Genomic DNA, 26,333 nt, shown 5'->3' on the forward strand with positions numbered 1-26,333 from the left:
TTGGTGATTAGCACATGGACATCATTGGGGGTCTGGCCTACCACTGAAGGTCAGACTATTTTTTCGTCACAGTTGGGCACACATTGGTACCCAAAGAAAACATGACAATCTCCTGCCTCCTTCAACCTGTCCAGGGCAAAGGAACAGGTTCAGGAAGTGTATTCACAAGACTGTCCTCAAAGTACTCCTAGGCTCTTCTTTTAATAATTTTATCTCAAAAGGAAAAACAGGTAAAAACATTATCTGGTCAATTTATTGGTCTTCTATTGATTAATTGGAATGCAATGCTATCTGATCACATTGAAACGATGGTTTTTACAAGCCAAGTGCTGAAGCTGTTTTCAAACACTATGTCTGCTAATAAAGTTCAAGCTTACCTGTAACAATCTAATAATGATTCTCTACAACTACCTATTGAGAAGACATCTGTGTCTATATTTACCAGTGCTACCAGTTCCTTCTGTGATGTCAAGCACATGGGAAGAGAGGACAGAGGAGAGCCCGTTCACCCCCCAGCTACAAAACAGTTACTGAGGCCATTCAGGATGTGCAATGGAAACAAGGATCTGGGAAAACACAGTCTTTACCAAAAGCTCATCCAATATATAGGCGAAGCCATCTGTGTATAGTTTTGGAGAGAAAATGTACACATATTTAAGTTGTTATATACTAGATTTATTAAAAAAATAATTTCTATAAATATATACGGAGAATAATTAACTGGTTTGGCTCTGGGTTGGAAGGTAAGAGAGAATTACTAATATGATTTTTATTCCTTTTGTATTGTCTGATTGCTTTAAAAATTATTTTTATTTTTATTTTTTTGAGACAGGGTCTCATTCTGTTGCCCAGGCTGGAATGCAGTGGCATAATCAGGGCTCAATGCAGCCTCCACTTCCCAGGCTCAAGCGATCCTCTGACCTCAGACTTGCAAGTAGCTGGAACTACAGGTGCATGCCACTGAACCCAACTAATTTTTTATTTTTTGTAGAGACAGGGTCTCTCTATGTTGCCTGGGCTGGTCTTGAGCTCTTGGACTCAAGCAATCCTTTTGTCTTGGCCTCCCAAAGTGCTGGGATTACAGGCATGAGACATCATGCCCAGCTGTTTGATTACTTTTTAAAACAAATGCATATTAGACTGTCATTTTTTTTATTTTGTAAATTGTTGGTGAACACAATAACAGAAAAGGTCAGAGTAATTAGTGACAATTGCATGCTTAGTGATTGGCTTTACCTGTTTTCTGTGTGCCCAGTGTACCCTCTTGATGGCTCTTGGTGAATAAAGGAAAGCCAAAGCTAGAAGTTAGAGGCTCCAGTCTTTGGAAGGTGTCTTCAGTAAAAATATCCTTTGGGGATGCTTAGTTATTCTAAGAATAGTTATAGATCTAATAAATATTGCCTTTGAACGGTTAAGTTTGGATATGCAAGAAGGCCAGCTGTGAGAAGAACAGGCAGCCGTGCAAGCTGGCAAAGGGAGAAAAAACTCTTTAGGGATAGGAGAAAACAGACAGATGCCCTAGGCCAGCTGTGTCTGCACTCAGGAGCCCAGGTTGGCAGCAGACAGCCCTCAAAGGTTCTGCATCTTCATCTATGGCCAATTTTGGTCTGCAAATGAATATGAATGGCTGCTTGTGATTGATTTCTTTGCCTGTTGCTATAGTTTGAAGGTGTTCTCCAAATTCATGTGTTGGAAACTTAATCCCAATGTAACAGTGTTGAGAAGGGGGAGCTTGAGGAGGTGATTAGATCCTGAGGGCTTTCAATGGATTAACATTTTTATGGGAGTGGGTTCCTTATTGCAAGAGTGAGTTTGTTATAAAACTGAGCCTGGCCCCCACTCACCCTCTGGCTCTCTCTTGCCCTTCCACCTTCTGCCCTCAACCATGATGCAGCAAGAAGGCCCTCACCATATGCCAGCCCCCTGACCTTGTACTTCCCAGCCTCCAGATAGGTAAGAAACAAATCTCTATTCTTTATAAATTACCCAGACTGTGGTATTCTGTTATAGCAGCATAAAATGGACTAAGACACCTGTCAAATAGATGATAACTTGCTCAAATGAAAAGGAGACAGAAGGACTAAACGATGCCAATACTAATGTACTGTAGCCACGGAAAGCAAATAAAATTAAAAGCCAGCAAGTGAGCAGCTTCCTAGTGCCTGGTTCTTCTTTAACCCTATTCCACAGAGAAATTAGAAACAGATCAGATAACATTCTTATCTCAAACATGTTAAAGGAATGTCAAGCAAGAGAGTGTGAAGTTGAATGCAAGGGGGATTCTTGACGAGCCAGGGAGAAGAGCCAGGGAGAAGAGCCACTGTTCTCTGTGTGAACTGTGAGAGGAACACACCAGGAATACTTCCATACCCCTACCTTGGCAGGTCCTCATTTTTATAGTTCACTTGTAAGAAACAGAAGTATTTTATTCTCCATGAGACAGGCTGTGGTACTGGAAAAGGTTTGGTGTCAAATTAAAACTCTTTTATTAGCCAACTGGTCTTGGGCAACACACTTAACATCATACCCTCAGTTTATTCATCTATAAAGTGGGCTGATGTTTTAGAAGGATTAGATGAGGCACTGTGTGATGCATGCGGAGGCCAGTCCTACTTCCTCTTTCCCCCTTGACTTCTGCTCACTCAGGCATATGTGCCCGAGTAAAGGGCAGAGGAACCTATTTAACAAAGAGAAAATAAGAACAATACACGTAAAGCACCTAATGTCATGCACAGAGGGCTATCCTATTATTCAGCTAATACCCCATTAGCTCTGGGAAAGGTGAACCTCTTTTCCTAGCTTTATTTTCCTAAGAAACTCTCCACGACTTCCCCTACCCTTCTTATACACTTGCACCCCTGTACTAGTTTGCTAGAGCTACTATAAAACATTACCACAAGCTGGGTGGCTTAAGCAACAGAAATGTATTGTTTCACAGTTCAAGATCAAGGTGTCTGCAGGGTTGGTTCTTTCCGAGGGTTTTGAAAAAAAACTCTGTTCTGTGCCTCTCTCTTAGCTTCTGGTGGTTTGCTGACAGTCTTTGATGCTCTATTGGCTTGTAGAAGCAGGACCCTGATCTCTGCCTTCATCTTCACGTGGATGTTCTCCCTGTGAGTGTGTGTCTTTGTGTCCAAAATTCCCATTTTTGTAATGACCACTCACATTGGATTGGAGCCCATCCTAATGAATTCATCCAAACTAACTTTATCGGCAATGAACCTATTTCCAAATAAGGTCACATTCTTCAGTAGTTGGGGTTAGGACTGCAAAATGTGAATTTTGGAGGGAGGTATAATTTTACCCAAAACAGCCCCTAATAAGGAGAGTGAATTGTTTGACTGGTGGGTGATGAAGCTCTGGCATTGGCTGAGATTTTGCACTTGTTGGAGCTGAGCTATAATACAGCACCAGGGACTGTGGGAGGCAGTGATGTTGGGTGGGTTTGTCAGCTTTTCAAATCCCAGGTTTTCCATAGGGGCAGTCCCCAGGTCTACACCAGCTAGGGGTTTCTATGAGCAGATCCTTAGCCTGCCATTTGGCAGGTTAGAAAGCCATGCTGTCAGCCCAGTGTTGTCACCAGTAAACAGACTATTTAATTTCCATTTGTCTGTTTTCATTGTCTTATTTTTCAATTAGTCCTAAACTTGGGAGAAGAAAAGGATGCATTTACTGGCCCCCTGAGTCCTAACATATGGATTTTAAAGAGGCATCAAGGAGGCATCAGGGAGGCAACAGAGGGTCGGGGAGCTCAGGAAGGTTTGGGAAGTGGCTTGAGCTCCCACTGCCTCTGGTCCACCTGCAGGCTGCCCAGCCAGAGCCTGGTCTCCCCACTTGGACTCACCTGCGCTTCCTCTGAGGATCCATCACATGCTCTCCTTGTCTCCTGGGGCACAAAGGGCTGAGTGAGTCAGGGTAAGGGTTACTGTGGCCACCAACAGAGGAGGTGTCAAGGCCTTGGGGGTCTACCTTTTGGTCCACAGAAATGGAGGCAGACAATGAGGTCTTAGGGGACAACAGGTATCCTTTGAGTTGGTGGGAAGAAGCTGTATTTCTCTCAAGGGACCGCCCTCTCACCCCTTTTCTGGAGGAAGGGCCTCCACCCAAGCTGAGATGATCTAGGAGACAAATGTTGTTTTACTGAGTGAGGTTCCTAGCTCCTGTTGGTGGACAAATTTTCCTAAGGAAATAGATGTGTGTAGGATGCTATGCCCAAGATGCATAAGGGGACCCAGTGCTCAGCCCCTGACTCTCCCCTTGTCGTTCTCAACAGCTCCCAAGACTCATTACAATTGCACAATGGCTGCCTCAGCAGAGACAGTGGTCTAGAGCCAGCAGCCATCAGTTTCCGATTGGTCAGACCCTATGCCAAGCAATTTATGTGCATGACTGCAGGGCCAGGATTTGGGTGAGGAATGTGAGGCTGTCACCTCAGTGCAACATTTAAGGGGGTGCTAAAATAACTTACTAATTATGATAAACAATGTATAAATTTTTATAATAAAATATATATTATACAAAATTATCATCTTAACCATTTTTAAATGTTCAGTAGGGCAAGTACATTCACGTTGTTGTGCCGAAGAATATTTTAATGCAATGTTTTTTCATCTAAATCAAAGCAAAAAAATCCAGGATGAAAATATTACCAAAAATTTAAACTAAAGGTGGGATCTGGCCCTGCATAGCTCAGCCTCCCTTGCCTCACCCTGTCCCAGCCCTACATGACTGGCCAATCCCTCTTTACAGATGGAGAAACTGAGGCTCAGAGAGGCTACCTCAGTGGCCCAAGATTACACAACCTGTGGTTTCTATTCAGATGCAGATGAGTATGTCTGCTCCTCTGAGCTTGGATTTTACGCCTGTCCATATCACACTCATCTCAAAGACAGTGGCAACTAACTGAGGTTCCTAGAGCAACACCTAGGGCACAGTCAGGATCTGCAAATGGGGCCAGTGCTATCATGGGTCCTCTTATCCTTCTGCCAGCTCCACCCTCTTCTCCTCCTTGTCCCTGCCCCACCTCTCTAATCCTCTCTCCACCCTGTGGGAATGGCTGCATTTGTATAGCAAGAGGAGCCCCGTGTCTCTTCCAATCACACTTCCATGGTTCCACGTGGTCTACGAAAATCAAGACACCTCCTCCAAATGATGCTCCTTCACAGACAGTCTTAACAATCAGCTCCCAATAGGCCTTTCCCCTGTCTGTCCCTCCCTACCAACCACGCCCTGGCTGGCCACACTGAGCCACCTGTCTGTCCCCAGACATGCATCATCTTCCTCCTACAGGTGGATCTTCTGGCCTGGAGCATCTCTCTGCGCCTTCACCAGCAAACTCTCCTTCTTCCCCCGGACAGACTCTCGGGTGGGTTCCTAGAGTTCTTCAGGTGGAGTCCATGGTTCCCTCCCCAGGAGCTGTCCAGCAGTTTGGCATGGACTGTTTTAATGACACTAAGTATCTCCATGATTACCACAGTTCAGATTTCCTCCTCTTCTGTTAAACCACACTGTCACATCTTCCTCATCTTTGTTCCTATGGTGCCTAGCAAAGTCCTGGGCACATACTAGAAATTTAAGATATGTTTGTGTGCAATAAGAGATGTGATCCATTTTATCTAAGCTATTGATTTAACACTTGGCCAACAAGGAGAGGATGAGATGGCTAAGGCTGCTCCAATTATCTAGGGGAGGGGGCAGACTGGCTGCAGAGTTCAGTGCTGACAGGCTGACTCCAAGGCAGCAGCATCATGGGAAAAGCATTCCGTCCAGATTCAGAAAGCCCAGCTTCGAATCTTGGTTTGTGGCTTTCTACCAAGGGCTCCAGGGTAAACTGCTAAACCTCTCCAAGCTTCAGTTTTTTCTTATTTAAAATTGGAAAAAAAAGACATGACATATCATTTATGATGCTGTCCTGAGAATTACGTGATGATTAGAGGTATTAAAGAGTTATTTTGTCCAAAAAGCACTAGAGTGATATTATTTATTGATATCTTAACGGTGCTGATAAGCACAGTCTAATGGCTTCCTTTAGATGAGGTGGTTGAGGAATTCAGAATCATAAAAACCAAGGGCAACATGAGCACATCGTGAGGACAAAATGTACTAAGCAGGTCAGTGAGGCCACCCAAAGGAAAAGATATTCTGCTGTCTGATAAAACTAATTGATGCGGTGGTTTAATTTAGCAGAATTATCAGCAACACACACACTGGAAAACGAGCAGTTAGGTGGCTCTACCCAAGAAATTAATCTCAACATGTGGAAACTGGGAATGATAAATGTGAAGTTAGTTATCTCTCCAACTGGGAAGATTTTACAAACAACCACGAGAGTGAAAAGGTTCCTTGCTTGGTGCTGATTAGTACAGGACAGTTATTAGGCAGCTGGCACAGCAGAAAAAGAAGGGCCATTCATCAATTCAGTCATTCACTCATTCATTCAGGTAGGAGCTATTTATTCGAGATCTACAAGGTGCCAGATGCTGTTGTGGGGAAAGACAAAACTGATACTGATCAAAGACGTGATCGTCATGTACGTGAGAATGTTGCTTGTGAAGTGACGGGCCTTAAATACCCAAGCACACAGGCAAGAATATCCCTCCAAATTGCGAGAAGTTCCGGATCAAAAGCCCAGAATGCTTTCACAAGGCCATAGAGAAGGCCGAATATATACGGAATGAATGTGTCAAGGAGGGCCTCTTACAACAAGAGACATTTAAGCGGGGATACAAAGGTGGAAAGTCCTCCAGGTGCTGGTAGTCACATGTAAAGGTCCTGAGGTAGAAAAGACCTCAACATATAGAACAACAGAAAACAGGCTAGTATCGCAAACACGGTGAATGAAGAGCAGAGGGGCCCCACACGAGGCTGGAGACTTGCAGGCCCAGGCCAGCTATGTCCACACATAGCTGAGTAACTGCTTAATAAATATGGGGTTTTCTTTTGGGGTGATGAAAATATTTTGGAATTAGGTAGATGTCATTTTCACCACACTTTGAACGTACTAAATGCTGCTGAGTTGTTCACTTTTAAATGGTTAATTTGATGTTATGTAAATTTATTCTGAATTAGTTTGAATGAAGGGGATAGAAAGGATAGGGGAGGAAATGCCTGGGAGGTGGAGGGTCAGCTGAGACGGGCTGATACCAGTTCTCAGATGCTTAAAATAAAATGGTGAAATCCGTGTAGAGCCTTTCTCCTAAGGACTCAAGAAGAGTGATACAAAGACAGATGGCCATAATAATTCAGCAGTTGAAAAAAAAAAACTTTTTCAGAATGAGGCGACAACATAAAAGGAAGGTAATGTGAGAAAAAGAGAAGAATAGGCCCAGATAACGTAATGGAGGTGAACATACAGAAAAAAAAAAGGAAGAGCTGTGAAAAGCAGTTGGCAGTTTTCAAAAAGTGATACAGAGTTACCATACAATCCATCAACTCTGCTCCTAGGTATATACCCAAAAGAATTGAAATGGGTACATAAACAAATACAATAGCCGAAGAGTGAACATAGCTTACATGTCCATCAATGGATAAGTGGATACACAAAATGTGCTATATCCATGCAGGGGAATATTATTCAGCCACATAAAGGAATGAAGATCTAAAACATGCTACAACAATGATGAATCTTGAACACATCATGCTAAGTGAAGGAAGCCAGTCATAAAAGCCATCTATTGTAGGATCCTATTTATAGGAAATATGCAGAAGAGATAGATTGATAGAGAAAGAGCACAGACTGGTAATTGCCAGGCCCTTGGCAAGGCACAAGGGGAGTAACTGCTTAATGAATATGGGGTTTTCTTTTAGGGTGATGAAAACATTTTGGAATTAGGTAGATGTCATTTTCAACACACTTTGAACGTACTAAATGCTGCTGAGTTGTTCACTTTTAAATGGTTAATTTGATGTTATGTAAATTTATTCTGAGTTAGTTTGAATGAAAGGGCTAGAAAGGATAGGGGAAGAAATGCCTGGGATGTGGAGGGTCATAATCTGGTCATAACAGAAGGTGTTGCTGGGTGGAAGGGCCCGTGTCTGCTGCTAGTTTGATCTGCCTGCAGGCAAGTGCATCTGGGCTTGGTGGTCTATGGCACTCCTTGGCCTTTGTCTTCACCTGAATTAAAGCCTTCATAGCTCAGTAAGTTTTAAAGACAGTGGAGGGAGCTTCCAGGCCCAGTGAGGTGAGAAGTGAGGGGAGCCCTCTCTCCAGCAGCGTCCCTGCCTCGTGGTGCTTTGGTGCTGTCTTTCTGGGCTGCCGTCCCCTTCTGTCCCCATGGGAATGGGAAGCTGCTCAGACAGGCAGCTCTACCTTCCCAAGGCCTCTGTGTTAGCTCTGGGGATCCTGGCTGGGTGCTTGAGAGGAAACAGGAGGCTATTCTGATTCAATGATTTCCCCTCAAACAGGAATGCTCTCTGGGAAATCATAATAAGCCCTGGCATTGGTTTCTTTGTGAGCCTGTTACCGCAGGAGCTGGCAGAGGATGCTCTGCTTCATCTGACTCTTAATCTATTTCAGCTGCTTAGGAGTGACAGGGGTCAAGGACAAATGACATTTAATCATGTGTGGTAGCCAGTGCTGCCTGCAGAGGAGAAATCAGTAAAGCTCCTTTGTGTTCTGGGAAGAAACTCAGCGCTGCTTCCGTGCACGTTAAGGAGAAACGCTGCCCTTCAAGCCCCATCAGATTCTGAGCAATGCGACAGGCCACACACCACGCCTCCTGGCAGGCCTCAAAAGGACACGATGCTTCTGCTTACCTGAAACCATTATTTTTTGCAGTAAGCTTCATTTCCTCCAACCACCTGACTCTAACTTGTGCAAAATAGCTCCGTGAGCAGTAAGTACCCATCACGGTGACGCTTTCCTCTGGCAGAACCCTCATGTGTTTATATAAATTAGTCCACAATTAGCAATTACACTGTTGTTCCAAAATAAGGGCAGGCACCATGTAACCCTGGGAAGAACAATGGTCTGGACACGGAAGTCCAGACAGGACTATTATGGAGAATTATGGGGGATGATTAATCAGCTGGCCTCTTCCTGGGCACGGCCATCCTCACATACAATCTTTGTGCTAATGCAGCTACTTTCTGGTAATAAGTTACCGTAAGAGAAGTGTAATTAGCTGTTGGGATTCATTAGCTCCAGTCAGTGCACCACTGGTACAACATCTTCCTTGCCAGTTTACTGCTTGTTAATGGGGAACGATGATGTATTTGTACCTCTGCGGAATGACAGTGAAGGACGCAGGGCTAGTCTGAAGTCCTGGCGGTCTGTCCTTTTATGTAGCAGACTGAAAAACTGAAAATGAGTGTATGACACAGAGGAAGAGCCCAAGGTCCTAAAAAGCCAGCGTGGAAGGCTATCAGCCCATTCACACATATTATTACAAAATATTGCTTCTTCGGTTAAACCTGTTGGAGGTAAGAACATGTTGACCAAGCATGATACCTGGACAGGGCTGTCTTCCCTTTAGCTTTTCCCTGCTTCAGAAAATTTTGTAGTGGGTACTTCTAGAAGCTTCTGTCAGTTTAGAACAAGAACTAACAAGACTTAAGGAGTAATGACTTTTACTTTCAATTGCTTCTCAATTCTGTTTCCAGAATAAGAAATCGGCTTTCTGTGACGCGATGAAGATCCCATCCCAGAGAGGCAGACAGGGGCCCCACGAGGCTGTGCGGGAAGGCAAGTGCTAATTCTCTCTGCTCACCCCAAAGGCACCTCTGCTTCCTATGAGACCCCCACACTACCGTTGAGTCAGTGTTCAGAGACCCCACCTCTCACTCTTCCACAGCACAGCTGCACAGGGCAATGGAAAAGAAACCAGGGAACCAGATCTCCCACTGAGCCTCCACCCACCCCCCTGACCCCGCAGTGATTGTCAAACATCCCTGAGTAAATCCGGTGGACATCTCCACTGGCCTGCACAGTGACAGGACAAAGTCATTATCCTAGGAAAGGGGGCCAGAGAGCATAGAATGGCACATGGAGACTTTTCTACTCACTTACTTGAAATAGTCTTGGTCAACTAGAGGGAAACTAAATTTTATTTCAAATATTCTTGGTTAATTAAGGACCAACCAGACTCAAGAAAAAGAGGATGTGGGGCCAGCAGAATGTGGAGATGCGCAGTGCAACACAGATAGCATCCAGCTCTGCATGCTAACATCAGGTGGTGGCAGGTGGTGAGGCCTCTGAACTGCTGCCTCCTTTTTTTTTTTTTTTTTTTTTTTTTTTTGACGGGGAGTTTTGCTCTTGTCGCCCAGGCCGGAGTGCAGTAGCATGATCTCGGCTCACTGCAACCTCTGCCTCTGGGTTAAAGCGATTCTCCTGCCTCAGACTCCTGAGTAGCTGGGATTACAGGTGCCCGTCACCACACCTGGCTAATTTTTGTATTTTTTATTATTATTATTATTATTATTATACTTTAGGTTTTATGGTACATGTGCGCAATGTGCAGGTAAGTTACATATGTATACATGTGCCATGCTAGTGCGCTGCACCCACCAACTCGTCATCTAGCATTAGGTATATCTCTCAATGCTATCCCTCCCCCCTCCCCCCACCCCACAACAGTCCCCGAAGTGTGATGTTCCCCTTCCTGTGTCCATGTGTTCTCATTGTTCAATTCCCATCTATGAGTGAGAATATGCGGTGTTTGGTTTTTTGTCCTTGCGATAGTTTACTGAGAATGATGATTTCCAATTTCATCCATGTCCCTACAAAGGACATGAACTCATCATTTTTTATGGCTGCATAGTATTCCATGGTGTATATGTGCCACATTTTCTTAATCCAGTCTATCATTGTTGGACATTTGGGTTGGTTCCAAGTCTTTGCTATTGTGAATAATGCGGCAATAAACATACGTGTGCATGTGTCTTTATAGCAGCATGATTTATAGTCCTTTGGGTATATACCCAGTAATGGGATGGCTGGGTCGAATGGAATTTCTAGTTCTAGATCCCTGAGGAATCGCCACACTGACGTCCACAAGGGTTGAACTAGTTTACAATCCCACCAACAGTGTAAAAGTGTTCCTATTTCTCCACATCCTCTCCAGCACCTGTTGTTTCCTGACTTTTTAATGATTGCCATTCTAACTGGTGTGAGATGGTATCTCACTGTGGTTTTGATTTGCATTTCTCTGATGGCCAGTGATGGTGAGCATTTTTTCATGTGTTTTTTGGCTGCATAAATGTCTTCTTTTGAGAAGTGTCTGTTCATGTCCTTCGCCCACTTTTTGATGGGGTTGTTTGTTTTTTTCTTGTAAATTTGTTTGAGTATTTTTAGTAGAGATGGGGTTTCACCATGTTGGCCAGGCTGGTCTCGAACTCCTGACCTCAGGTGATCCACCCGCCTTGGCCTCTCAAAGTGCTGGGACGACAGGCGTGAGCTACCGTGTCCGGCCTGAACTGCTGCCCTCTGAGTGCCTTTCATGCCTCTCATTGCTGATGTTTTCCTTCCTCCAACAGGATCACATTTACAAGCTGGAGATTTTCACTTAAGGTTCATCAACAGGGGCATGGCCCCACGTGGACTCTGCTTGTTCTGTGAGCTGTATTAACTCACGGGTTGTTTGGCCCAACTTTGGTAAATGTCAGTTTTATTTATTTTCAAATAATGCCACTTTGAAAAGGGAAAGAATAAACAGCATGAAAATCAATGTGTTAAAGTGCTGGAGAGGCTGGGTAAGTAAGCAGTAAATGAAAGTGTTTGGTGTGCTCTTTCTTCTTCAATTTATGGTTAATAGATTTGTTTGCTTCTCCTCCAGGGAAGTTACTTCTTATGCAATGTAATGTAATTTGGGAGGCAGCAGGAAGAAAAATTATATTTTTAATATCAAGAAGTTATGAAGGATTTAAAGAATGAACTAGCTTTTTATTTATCAGGGAGCTAATACGCTGTACTAATGTTTTATAGAAATATCTATTACACATCAGTTTAACCAATTGATAATTCACTAAACTTTTTCACTGAATTTCTTTTAAAGTGAGTAATTTGTTCATATTAATGGAAAAATCCAAATATTCGTGTCTTCATAGGAAGAATGACTATTCATTCACACTGAAAAGATAAACTAAATATTTGCTTGTCCTTTTAAAAGAAGCCCATATTTGCAACCAAATTACAGGATACATAATTTAAAACGAGTCTTAGTTGGAGTGTGCAAATTTTCATAATTAAGTAGATCAAACTTTGCAGAAATAAGTGATGAAAACTTTAAAAGGGAATAGCATGATGGGGGATTTTATATTAATCATCTATATTCAAGGAGAAATCATTATACTCTCACTTTTTCTAGCTTAGGAAAACAAAATAGTGTTTGGGAAGAAATTATCCCCAATACTATTTCAGGGAACAAAAATGCCAGGAAGAACTTTGGACAATGATACTCCTTTTGGGGAAGAAAGGCCATCTGAAAGAAATGAAAAATGAAGCTTTTTCAAACTTTTCCTAATGGAAAAGACAGGGCACTTGCAACATCCCGAACAGATACAAAGCTCAAGGGCTACAAGATAGAAACTTTAAGCCAGCTTCAAGTAAAAAGCTTTTATGCGTAAAGAAAGAATGTGTTAGTAAGAGAGGTGGATCAGCCACGGAGATATTGAAAAAAGGAAAAGGAATATTGTCTTCTGAGGCATTAATCAGGGAAAACATATCCCAGCTTGTCCAGTCTGGGGCATATAATGCTGACCTAAATGCATCAGGCTGTCTTATCTTAATGATATTATGCAGTAATTTCAACTGCAAACTCCAAGGATTCTTCTATTTGCAACTAAGTGCAAAGTATTACCTTTTCTATGTATGGATATGTTTAGATAGACACATACTTACCATTTGTGTTACAACTGTCTACAGTATTCAGGACAGTGTTGTGCTACACAGGCCTGTAACCTAAGAGCAATAGACATATCATACAGCCTAGGCTGTGTCATAAGCTATAACGTCTAGGTTTGTGTAAGTGCGCCCTATGGTGTTTCCAGCGTTTCCATAAGAATGAAATGGACTCAAGATGCATTTCTCAGAACACGTTCCTGTTGTTACGCCATGCATGACTGTATAAAGCATACCTCCTTCTGACTGGGTGGGAGGAAGTGATTTGGATGTGTTGGGGTTGCACCACAGGAGAACTGAGCCCTCGTCACTGGTGGAGCTGCTGAGATGGGCAGCCGACTGTCTTTTCTGAGGAGCTCCTAAGATCACCTTACTCCTCCCCACTCCACTGAACTCTGTCCCCTCCCATTGAAGAGGACTGTCACTGCTGAGCCCTGACTCAATAAAACCACTTCACATCTTTACTAGACACACTGATCAGGACTAAGCTGCCTGGGCAGGAGCTTCCTCTGCTCTAGGACCAGGTGTGGGAAAATGGGGTGGAGTGGGGTAAGTGGTGTGTCTCATCTGTTCCCATGTCCACACAGAGTCCTTCTCATTTTCAAGAAGCTAGATTAAGAGTGCTGAATTCAGGCTGGGTGCATTGGCTCATGCCTATAATCCCAGCACTTTGGGAGGTTGAGGTGGGAGGATCACTTGAGGTCAGGAGTTCAAGACTAGCCTGCCCAACATGGTGAAACCCCATCTCTACTAAAAATACAAAAATTAACTGGGTATGGTGGTGTCTATGTAGTCCCAGCCACTCGGGAGGCTGAGGCAGGAGAATTGCTTGAACCCAAGAGGCGGAGGTTGCAGTGAGCCGAGATCACGTCACTGCACTCTAGCCTGGGCAACAGAGCAAGACTCCGTCTCTAAAGAAAAAAAAAAAACGGTGCTGAATTCAGCTGACACATGCCCCTCATCCCTGGCCAAGACTGGGATGAGCTAGTTTGGGGCTCATGATACAACACTTTAAAAATGCTTTCTCAAAAATACTCTTTTCAGCAGATGAATAATATTGGCAGCCAACTGAACTTAACATAAAAATATTAATAATTCCTCTTCTTACCTGTGGCTAATGCAAGAGTAAACCACAGAAAATAAACGTCCTTGGAGCTTTGTAGCCAGAGTGTGATTCTCATTAACATTACTTTGTGAAGGGGCTTTTCTCAAGGTCACTCTAGATTAGAGGCACCATGGGACCAAGCACTCATCCATTTTATGGGTTAAAATGACTAATTGAGGGTCTGAGTTTAATTATAATCATAAGCGAAGGCACAGTGCAGACACTTTGACGGGCTTAATAACATTCTTATGTACACAAAGATAGATGGAAAAAATTAGGGTTGTATATTGTTGTCCTTTAGGACAAGATACTGAAGTGGGAATAGAATAATAAAAATAAATAAACGACTCAGCGGCACTGGGAAATGAGCTGTGGAAGTTAGCCAGCCAGCCAGCCTTATGCACATGCTTCAGCTGGAGATAAAGTCCTAAGTATCCATGACTGAATATAATGCGACTATACAGGAGTGCAGATCATACTTGTTTTATTGAGCTAGCTGCTAGACTAAAAGGTAAAAAAGTATGCTTTGCAAGCTTTTACCCACAGTTCACCCTGAAATGATGATAATGGCCACAACAGGATCTTTAGGATATGGATCGGTGATATTTTAAATGGGAAATGCAGTCATGTTTCACAGAAAATCCACAAAGCATCAGGTCTGTACACAGCTGCTAGAGTTGACATCCTTAAATGACACTGATATGGTGTCACATCCCCTGCGTAAGAACCTCAAATGACTTCTGGCTGTCCATAGTATCAGAAGAATCCATGCAATGTTCAGAAGCTAGTTCAATGTTGGGAGGAAAAGGAAAGGTTGGCTCATAAATGAGAGCAGAACACACAGAAATCAGATCCGTGCGTGGGGAGACCCTCATTTCATGGCTATCCAGTCAAGAGGTTGGATATGAACCTTCTTTGGCTGAGACAGCCACATCTTGGCTTGTAGAACTCAGTCCTGCTACAGGTAGTGTTTGGTTTTGCAGCTAAGCTACAGAGGAGAATGGCCTTGTACACAGAGAAAAACAGAAAAACATCTCTGATCTGGGTTGTTTTTTGAGTGTGTGGGCACTGTTTGGGGACAGGCAGCATCTCTGAGTTGTCTATCTCCTCCTCTTCTCAGTGCAGCATCCTCAGGCGGCTCCTTGGCTTCCTAGCTTAGCAGCCCCTCTCTTATTTTCTTACTGGAGTGACCATAATAGATTCCTAGGGCTGTCAGAACCAAGTACCACAAACTGGGTGGCTTAAAACAACCGAAACTTATTATCCCACAGTTCTGGAGGCCAGAAATCTAAAATCAAGGTGCCAGCAGGGCCGTGCTCTCTCTGAAGGCTCTTGGGAAAATTCCTTCCCTGCCTCTTCCTAGCTCCTGGTGTTGCAGCGATTCTTAGTTATCCCTGAATTGTGGCTGCAACACTCCAATTTCTGCCTTTGTCTTCACAAGGCCTTCTTCCCTGTGTGTCTCTCTGTGCATATGTCCTCTTTTTATAAGATGCCATTCATTGGATTTAGGGCCCACCCTTATCTAGTATGACCTGATCTTCATTAACTAATTGTATCTGCAAAGACCCTATTTCCAAATAAGATCACATTCTGAGGTTCTGGGTAGACAAGAATTTTGGGGGAAGATTTATTCAACACACCACAGTGACTTCAGCCAACATGAGCTTGTCCAGAGTGGAGCCAGCTCAATGTTCCCTGGTTAGCGTTCAGACCATGGTCCCTCAACACGTTTTTGGCTGACAGTGATGATTATAGCGGCCACAGGTTAAGAGATGGATTTGATCACATGATGTGCAAGGAAACAACGAGTGCAAAACTGAATTGATTTCAAGGTCTGAATCTCACTCTATATGAAATTCACTTCTCTGGAGGACTCCTTAATCATAAAACAAAACAGAGAAGACTAACAAAATCACCTCATTTATTCTTACATCCTAAGCCTCTCTAACATTTTGCCACATTTGTTTGGGGCCATATTTTAAAATGCTTTTTGTTAAAAATGGATGCTTGAATCTGGCAGAATTGGAGCAAAAGGAACAACTAGCAAAGGGGAAGAAATGAAGAAGGGAGTATTAGTGTGCCTGGGATTGGGGGTGGTGGGGAAGAGGTAGCGGAGGCAGAGTGTACAGATGAAGCCCTTCCCTTCTGATCACCCACAGCTCTAACCCCCGCAACCCCACCTCCCCATGCCGCTTGGCCTCTCACAGTCTAGCTGCCATCATCCTTATCAACTCAGGCCTCGAACAAAATTTAAGACTTTTTTTTCCCATTTCTATGCTTTTTCCTCAGTGACAGACAGATACTCCAGGAACACACAGATAGATCTGCTTTTTAAAAATTCAATTTCTTGTCCCCAAATGAATTTCAAATGAAAAAGGACTAAGGGCATTAACTTTTCATTTTATATTTCATATGTGCTTAAATTTTTGCTATGTCAACATGATATAGCTTCCCATGAAGATTTTCCATTCCTTTCTAGAGAAGACAAAGCAAGTGTCTCCTCTCTTTAGAATGCTCCCTGTGAATGTGCTTCCTTCACTAGTCTAGGACCTGGAGGTGGTAGGGAATGGGGTGGCGTTGGGGCATGAAGTGGGAACAGCCACTGATATTGGTACAATATCCACTGCCTAGAGGAAAGCCTGAGAAACTGGACAGAGCCTATTAAGCCTGCATGAAATTGTCTAAAGACAGAATAGTGTCAGCTTGTCAGGTTCTGGCTAAGACTTAGGCAGATTTTACTGACTTAAATTTATCTCTAATAAGCTTTTGGACATTTAAGAGCAATATAATTTGCATTCATAGATTTTTTTTTTCCAAAAAATGAAAAGGTGACCTCTTTAAAAACAGTAATTCCTTAAATTCTTAACCTTGGCTCCCAACCCTGAAACCACATAAACAAGTCTGAATCCTGCTAGGAACAAAAATCAAGAGTAATGATTTTCAATAATGACCTGATGAATTTACTTTTACCTACCACATGCTCCTTCTGCTGGATTTCCAAGCTATACTAGTTTAGGAAATAGTATTCTAGGAAAAGAGTTTTATTTTCTTGGATGTTTTATTTTCTTTATATATTCCTGAAACAACAGCTACAGAAGCAAACCAAAAATATCAACTCATCTTAAAGTCATTGGCAAAAGAAGAAAGGAGTCTGAGTACCAGAAAAACAATGTCAACATTATTATCTAAAATATGTCTTAAAATATAGTCTTATCTTAAAACACAAAAAGGCACCCACAGTTCTAGTTGTCTACATGAACATCAAAGGTGGAGGTCAAGAGACTTGCACTGGGATGAGTGGCTAACACTGTTCAAGGTAGCTACGCACTCCGTAGGTCCTAGCAGGGAAGAATTTGAAGTAAGAAAGAAGGGAGAGGGAGAAGACCACTGGCATTTAAAAGCCAAATGATGTTGGCCACATGGATGCCATTCTCTGGAAACAAATTTAAGGAACCAACAGAGAGGAAAGTGTTGCCCCGTCAGCAGGTGGTGGTTGTTTATTGTTTTAAGCACAGATCTGTTAGCAGTCTCCTATCCCATAACTTTGAATTTCCTCTCTGTGTGGTAGGGTGGGGATGGTCTGAAACCAGAGTCAGGATGTGGCTCAAGTCCTGGCTTCACGACTTAACTACACATGAGCTCGTTGGGCTATGATGCATATGAGAATCAACAACGTATCTGAAGTGGAACTTTCAGGCCCCTGGAAGACAGAGATTTTATGAATAATAACACTTACTTTAATTTTACCTAAAAATCTAGTCTCTATTGATGGTGCATCTCAAACTCCCCTAGAGTCCTTTCAACACTGGGTAGCGAGTGCTGGCCTCTGCTGCCCTCCATGATGCTTTCCCATTGCATCATTTCTATGCTTAGCCCAATCTCACCTGACCCTTTAAGCCTTTTTTGACCACACCTGGCTGTCAGTCATTTTCTCACCAGTTTTTCCTCCTGTACTGCCATGATCATAACACTAAATTGCCACTAGGCTGTTGTGCTGGGGCTCACCGGGTGAGTGCCATTTCTTCCACTCAGTCATGAGTTTCTGCAGGGCAGAGTCTGCCTTCTCTCAGCCTCCTTAGCTGTCCCCAGCACAAAGCAGGTGGTCAGCAAATGCTCCCGGGATAAAACTGCTGCATAGCAGAAGCAGCACAGGAAGTCATTTCTTTAATGTGAATAATGATCTTGGCTTTGTTGGAAAAATGAAGAATGTAAATACACTTGCATACTTAAATCTAAAGCCTTCTATTATGATATGGATGACTGTGACTGTTCTGGTGTCACAGATGTCTGCATGACAAACTAAATCAAATGGCATCATTTTTTGCTTCCTATTATGTGGTCACTCCTGGCCAGCAGCAGAAGCAGCAGCAAGTGTCCAGCTGCTGTATGTGTGAATAGACAGGGATGGGGAGTCATTCTGGTCTCACCAAACTGTGCTCTGATACCACAACCCAGACCCTAAACTCAGCCAGATGATGTGTAAAGGGGACCCGTGAGCCTACACTGGTCTAGCTTCTTCATTTACTTTTTCATCAAAGGATGTGAAATGTACTTTCATAAAGGTGGTAGCCTATATCCTTTCAAACACCACGAAGACATACTTATGCTACTATATTAATCAGAGAGCATTTTAACAGACAGAGCTAGCCAGGTCCTTATTGATTACACTTCTACAATTGCTTCTGAGACAGTTCCTTCTGCAGTCTTCACTAGAGACCCTGACACTCTGAAAGTAGGGAATGCTAGCAAGGGAAAAACACTTTTAAATAGTTGTGAATAAGTGAAATAGAAAAAAATCAGGTATGGGAGTTCAGAAGAGCCTACAATTTTAGCTTTGGAGGAGTTATATTTCTTCTGGTGGGACAGACGTTTGCTAAAGGATAACAGAATTTAAGGGGTTATGAAATGGATGCCTCAGTAGGGGGTTTCAGAGTACTGTATATTTGCCATATGGTAGCACCTATCCAGAGAAATCATGTCAGATGTTCATGATTTCATGACACGGACGAAAAGCAGAAATGTCAGAGGATTCCCATTCCTGCCCATGAACGCATGTAGATATTCGTGGAGGTAGGCTCTTATCTTGCTCTGTGCACACACATTCACACAAACACACACCGCCCCTCAAGACTGGAGGCTGAGAGCACTGTGATGAATATTCATGAGATGATGATTATTAATGCCACTGAGGTGGATTTTGTTCCTTCTCAGTAGAGACTGGTTGTTATACCTAGAAACTGATCAACTGTAGGAGAAATGGCAGCTTTGAACCATTTCAACTAAAGCAATCCTGTATGTTTCACTTTCAAAATATAGATTATTTGGCTAGGTGTTTTTAATCACCCCTTTTGCCCCTATCCCAGCAACTTCATCCAGCAGAGATCTGCAACTTTGGTATAAAATACAACACTTTTGGGAGCACAGTTTCTAGAGTTTAGAAGAATCATATCTTGATAACTGCTTTCCTTCCTAAGAGCAAAAATTAAACAAGACATAAAGTTGATTCTAAGAAACCTCAATAGATTCTTGATGATTTTTGTGAAAAATGCATCAGGAGAGAATCACAACACATTTGCTACTTTTATTATTTAAAAAACCATTTAATACAACAGGCCTTATTAAAGAGCTATTTCTAAGAATTATAGAATATTACAGTCAAACAGATAATTTTTAAAAGGAGAATATTTTTAAAAATAGCTACTTGTGACAGTTAACCAGATCCCTATGTATCTGTTATGAACTCTGCCCAACAAGTCAGTCTGCCTGGTTGTGCTACATGCATGATATAATGTGAAATTACCAAGAACTATTGTTTTTGGCCAAAGAAAATGACTTATTTTGGGTTGGAATAAAAATGTTTGTTTTTCACCTTAGACCTAAGAAATCATGTGAAATAAGTCTAACATTAATTACGTAGAGAAAGATACCTATATGTCTTTATTACCTGGTTAGAAAATTTTAAATGAACTTCTTATACTCCGTTGCCACATCAACATTCATCTTTTCAGAATGGTCTGATTCTCAGTAAAAGAGGCACTAAAGTTATAGAAAGAAACAGTGTCTGGCCAGGGGAAGATGGTGGGGGGGGAGGCACTCATGACACAGGACTGACCTTAGGCACCCGGTGGCGTTACGCAGCACCTGTGATGAATGCAGCTGTATCTTCCGATCATCCTGAAGAGGTGAATTTTCCCAGCCTGAGTGGGGGATAATCACCGCGTTGGTCAGTACTGCCAGGGCATCCTGGATGATTGGCATTTTGAGTGCATCGCACGAGGAGAGGTTCCAAAGGACTCCTGCAAGAGACACACAAGAAGAGCTTTTGGGTGGCCACAAGTTTTTCTCATCTCAAAACTGTCTTCCTTATTTGAGTTAACGGAACTGGCAGGAAGGATGAAGATACTGTGGACACACATCCTAGAGTGTGTCCCCATTAAATTTTTTAGATTTTAGATTTTAGATCTAAAATCTTGATTTTAGAACATTCGTGTGAACCCATTAAAAGCATTCTGTGAAAAATCTGATGAGTGAGCAGAGGAATTGTGACATGATTATCTTTATTTCCTCAGGGAGCATAACCAAGGTTGAGAGGTCTGATTGAACTGAGGCTATCCACAACGCTTCTGTTCCATTTTAATCCAATGGACCCAAGTTGCTAAATTCTAACCAAGACCAAAGAGATGTGAAAGTTATTTGAAATGGACTAGCAGAGCATCTTTGTTTTACCCAAGACCTCAGTGTGCACATGTGGTTGCCATGAAAGCTAAGTGCTTTCATAAACAACCAGCTACCATGGGTAGGACCCTTATGAGAATCCAGCATCAGGTCAGATGACAACTGGCTCAACAAGCAATTTAAACTGTTGCCCCTTGTGACAGTTTTGTCAGCTTTTCTCTGAAAGCAATGCTCATGGAAGACCTACAGAATGTTCCTCCTTAAATAATGACAAAGGGAGAGGTGGGAAGAAGAGGGCATGTCCACAATGGACAGAGTGTCACAGTAATTCATGCAGGCAGAGCAATGCAAAATGTTAAGGACAAATACAATGCTTTAGGCTTCTAAATATTTTTTAAAAGGAGATATTCTAGAAAAGGTCATAAACATTGCATATATATTATAACATCATTTGAAAATGCTTTTAAATAATTATTCTTTTTTTGTTAGAACAGTCTACATAAATCAAAAAAGGAACAGAGAATAACATTCTATTTTTCTTTGAAAGAAAGCCTGTATACACCCTGAACCTAAACAGGTACCACCACTGCAGATATTGGAAATAAAATACTATAGTTGTCTTTAGAAATAGAACTTCTAGCTTATGTTTTTCATGAGCTTTCGATATATTTTAATGAAATGCGATTTTGTTCCATCTACTGTGTTACGAATAGAACAAACAGAACATATTTATTTCTAAAATTTGTTTGATTGGTTCCTTGCATTGCACATGTTGAACTATCCAATGACATTAATAATACAAATCTGACTGTTAATAACTAAATAAGTGACTATAAAAATAATGTGACTATAAAGTTCAATAAAAATGTGACTACAGAGGCAAACTCAACTGTCTTTAGAAATACCATTTACTGGAAATTCTATTTAACTGAATGCAAAGGAAACAAAATGGTTGTAGTGCCCAGCATGCACAAGATAATCCTTCAGTACAGGGGGTTAACTTGAAGGCAAATCTAGCTTCTCTTTTTTTATGAATAAAGTTTTATTGAAGCACAGCCATGTCTGTTCATTTCTAAATTTTTTACATCTGCTTTTGTCCTATGAAGGAATAGCTGGGTATTAGTGACAGAGACTGTACAGCCCACAAACCATAAACAATTTACAAACTGTCCCCTTATAGAAAAATTTTGTCCAACCGTGCTTTAGTGAATTTGATCATTTTATATACACTTTTCTTTGTGCTTGTATTGCCATTAGTATCCTAAATCGAGTACACAAAAAATGCTCAATGGTACACAGAAGGTGCTCAGAATATATTCTGATTTGGAATAATTTGAAATACTAGGAATATTAACATATGCATCTATCTTGTTTTAAATAAAACACAAAGCTGCTTATTCATCCACTGAGAAATGTTTTACCAAAGTTTGGTAATCTAAATAATCAAAATGACTTCATTCATTTCCAGCCTCACAAAAATGTTAATTTTTAGAGTAAAATAATTGATTTTGCAGTTTTAAATAGTATATTAAAAAGAAATTAGTATCTACCCCAGTATCTGAGGATAACTTTCAGGAATATAATATTAAGACATTTGTGTCTGCTCTTCAAAGTATACAATGCGAAAATATAGGAACAAAATGTGCATTTTTATTCATTCCCAAATCTAGACTTAAAATACCAATATCTAAAAATTGAGGCTTATAAATGTTTTAAAACACGGGTGACATATTTTGCTGTACAGTAGATATCCTTTAAAAACTAAATAGCAGGCCGGGTGAGTGGCTCACACCTGTAATATCAGCACTTTGGGAGGCTGAGGCAGGTGGATCACGAGGTCAGGAGCTCGAGACCAGCCTGGGCAACATAGCAAAACCCCATCTCTACTAAAAATACAAAAATTAGCTGGGTGTGGTGGCGTGTGCCTATAATCCCAGCTACTTGGGAGTCTGGGGCAGGAGAATTGCTTGAACCTGGGAGTGGGGGGGTTGCAGTGAGCTGAGATCATGCCACTGTACTCCAGCCTGGGTGACAGAGCAAGATTCTGTCTCTGGAAAGCAAGCAAGCAAACAAACAAAACAGCAAAGAGAAACCTTCGCATTTTTTTACATGCAATGAGTATGAAAATCTCAAGGCTTTCTATGAGAATACAGCTATTTTTACGGTTTTCTTACAAACAGAAAAGAAATAGGGAAAGGGAGGAAGGAAATCAAAGAAAACCTAAAGGCCAAATCTAGCACCTGACAAGAAGTGAAAGAATGGAAAGGCATATGCAGTCTGGGATATCTTTTTATAGGCTGTTCTATCTCCTTCACTTTTCCCATTAATTCATTAATTAGTGTACTAATTCAGAATCACGCACAAACAGAAGTTCACATTCATTCTACCTTTCCAGACTGTCTCCATCTGCGAGTCACATTCCAGTGAACTGATCACAGTACTTGATCCATATCTCTGAACCTTCTATCTTAATTTATAACTGCAATGCACAATGCTTCCTGAACTTATTACAACTGCAATGAATCTCTATTGAGCAACTTTATCACCTCTGGATGAAGTCTTGGTAAAGTGGATGTAACGTGGCAGATTTTCTTGAGGGGGAATTCAGCAAACCAGCTGCATGGGGTCCTCAAAATTTTGAGTTTTGGTTAGATCATCTGGACATGAGACAGGTTTAAGCATAGAAGTAGCAGTTTCTGGAGACAACTGAGATGAAGATTTATATCATCTGGCAGGAGTAAAAGTGGGAAACAACTGGGAATTCCACATCTTTCCTGCTACACACACACACACACACACACATACACACACATACACGTCTTGACTGACAGAAGAGAGATTAGTGGAGAGAACTGGATGCATCTAGGCATCCTCTGAACAAATGGAAAATAAATTTTTTGCTCAAACTTTTACTTCACTCCTCCCTCCCCTTTTCCATAGTGGTTTAAAATATGTCCACAAATTCTTGGACATTTCCTTCAAATGGTGGAGCCTAATTCTTCTCTCCATGAGTGGGGATTCGATTTAGTGACTCATTTGTGACCAATGAAACATGGTGGAAGTGCCTGTGACTTGAGATTACATCATTAAAAAGGCTTTGTGGCTCCCTCCAAACCCTCTCACAGATTGTTATTTGAGGGGAAGCCAATTGTCATGCCATCATGACCCTCAGGCAGCCTTACAGAGAGACCAGCATGGCAAAGAACTAGGGCTTTCAGCCGAAATTTTGGAAGTGAATTTTCCAACCCCAACCAAGCCTTCGAATGACTGCAGCCTCATGAGAGACCCTGAGCCAGGACCACCCAAATCTGCGGCTCCTACTTGCACTCCTCACACTTAGATAGTGGGTGACATAAATGTTGGTTGTTTTGTGGAGTAATTTGTTATGCAGCAATAGACAATATACCTTTCCTTTCCTATGAAGCTCCCACTCTCTCTGTTGCTTTCTTCTCTCTGCTTCATTTTCCTATCCCTTTGCCCTTCTACAATGGATGGACTCATTTTTCCCTCTCGCCTTTCCATGACACTTTAATTCTTACTCCTCTCTTACCTAAATCCACTTGTTCCCTTATTCCTTCCAAATTCCAATGTGAGAGTATACAAGATATAGCAAGGATGATCCAGCTACACTTTGTAACTAAATTTAAAATGCATTTTAAGTGACAAGTATTTAATTTAAAAAAATGTATCATTCTTCACGTTTGCAATTCAATAAGTGACCCAACACTTTCTTTAATTTGGAATAATTCTGCTCTTATTTCCAATTGCTGCCTTAACAAATCACCACACAGGGGCTTGAAAAACACAAATTTATAGGTTTGTATTTGGAGGTCTGGAGTCTGAAATGGGCTGGCAAGGCTGGCTCCTTCCAGAGGATCCTGGGGAGGATATGTTTCCTCATCTTGTCAAGCTCCTGGGGGCTGCTTGCATTGCATTCCTTGGCTTGAGATCTTACCTCCCTCTGACTTTGGCTTCCATCATCACATCTCCTTCCTGGACTCTGACCCTCCTGCCTCCCTCTCATAAGGGCACTCTGATCATATTGAGCCCACCTGGATAATCCAGGATAATCTCCCCATATGAAGCCCTCCTACCTTAATCATACCTGCAAAGTCCCTTTCACCATGAAAAGTAACATTTACAGGCTCTGGGAATTAGGGCATGGGCTTTTTTTGCAGGGTAGGGGCATTATTCAGTCTACTACATATCCCTTCAAAAATAACCTGTTATGCTTAAAATAAAATTAAACTTCTTATGGTAGCCTCATGATCAGGCCTTTCTCTAAATCTCTAAATTCATCTTGAATCACATTCATTCATTCATTTATCCATTCCATAATATTAAAGACCTACTACATGCATGGTTCTGTTTGACATGGAGTGGAGACATCAGTGAAGAAAACAAAAAATCCCTGTGCTGGTGGCCCAGGTACCATATAGCTCTAGTCACTATGCTCCAGCCAAAATGGCCTGTTTCGTCTTGAACACACAAGCTCTTTTGTGTCCCAGATCCCTGGACTTGCTGCTGCCTCATTCTGGAACATTCTTTCCTAGATCTTTTCATGGCCAATCCTTCTTCCATTCACTTCACCTTAAATGTGCTAAACTCAGAGAGGCCTTCCTGGATCAGTCTAGTCTACCTTCCCAGACGCTTGCTGTCAGATCTCCTATTTAATTTCAGCAGAAACCTCAACACTAACTCATTCTGTCATTTGTTCACTGTTCCATCCTCCAGCAGGGTCCCAGGCATAAAATGAAAGCAGACACTTGTCTGAATGCCCATCGTATGCAGAACACACAGAGCTACAGAAGCCCTGGCATACAGAATATGCCCTGACAAACATGAGTGTTCACCAAACAGGCACTAAAGAAAAATAAAAAATAACAGCTGGATGGTATGATCTTATAGGATGCCATGTGCTGTAAGCATTGAACCTTCTGTAAGTATTATAGTGTTAGCAAAATGACGTCATGCCTAGAAAAAATAAAACAGCAGCTGCAAGATGTAATTTCACAAATAATAAATCCAAACGAGAATAGAAAAATGTTATTTAGGTGGGATTATTTACTTTGAATCTACAGAAATTCTACTTTTAGCTAGTAGAGAAAAATTTATAGCACTGAAACATATTAATCTGCTTTGTATTAAAAGGCTTATCTCTGGTGTTTCATTTGAGTAATTTTCTTATATTAACTCCCTGATAATTCTAAATTAACCCAGGTAATACTAAAATTTCAATCTGAGGAAAAACTATAAAACTGATTGGATTCACACCAATTTTCAGCATTCATAACAAATTACCATGTCTGTTCATATCTGAGGATAATATGAAAAATGGTTTAATATTTTGGTTGATGGTCACTAGAAAATTTAAATTTACCTGATGAAAATATGCTAATTCCTTCCAGATTATAATCTGTGATAAATTTGCTTTATTAGCATCTTTCTTTTATTATTTCCATTCAATAGCTTTCCTTTATCAGTGTAAAATTATTGCTGTTCCAAATATAATTTTGAAAGTTTAACTGAGAAGACATTTACATACACTAAAGGTATTTAAAATATAGTTTATTTTTATTTCAGGCACAGAATGGCTCTTTTCCTTGATATTATCCATATTCATGAGCAATGATTGGTTTAATAAAAATTCCTTAATAAAACCTTAATTACTTTCATTTGCTTCTTTATAATGCTTTAATAGAGGGTAATTGTAGTTTCTTT

General features: G+C 41.5%; 1 protein-coding gene across 3 annotated transcripts in view; it reads right to left on the reverse strand.

Moving 5' to 3' along the window:
* Window positions 1–26,333, reverse strand: part of CTNND2 (catenin delta 2) — a 948,689-nt gene that overhangs the window by 167,392 nt on the left and 754,964 nt on the right. For all 3 annotated transcript variants that reach the window (XM_054488747.1, XM_054488746.2, XM_063664666.1), the window contains one exon: window positions 20,050–20,233. In XM_054488747.1, the coding sequence (XP_054344722.1) occupies window positions 20,050–20,233 (184 nt within the window). The remainder of the gene's footprint in view (window positions 1–20,049; window positions 20,234–26,333) is intronic.

Source organism: Pongo pygmaeus, chromosome 4 (genome assembly GCF_028885625.2).
Source record: "Pongo pygmaeus isolate AG05252 chromosome 4, NHGRI_mPonPyg2-v2.0_pri, whole genome shotgun sequence".
Lineage (NCBI taxonomy): Eukaryota > Metazoa > Chordata > Mammalia > Primates > Hominidae > Pongo > Pongo pygmaeus.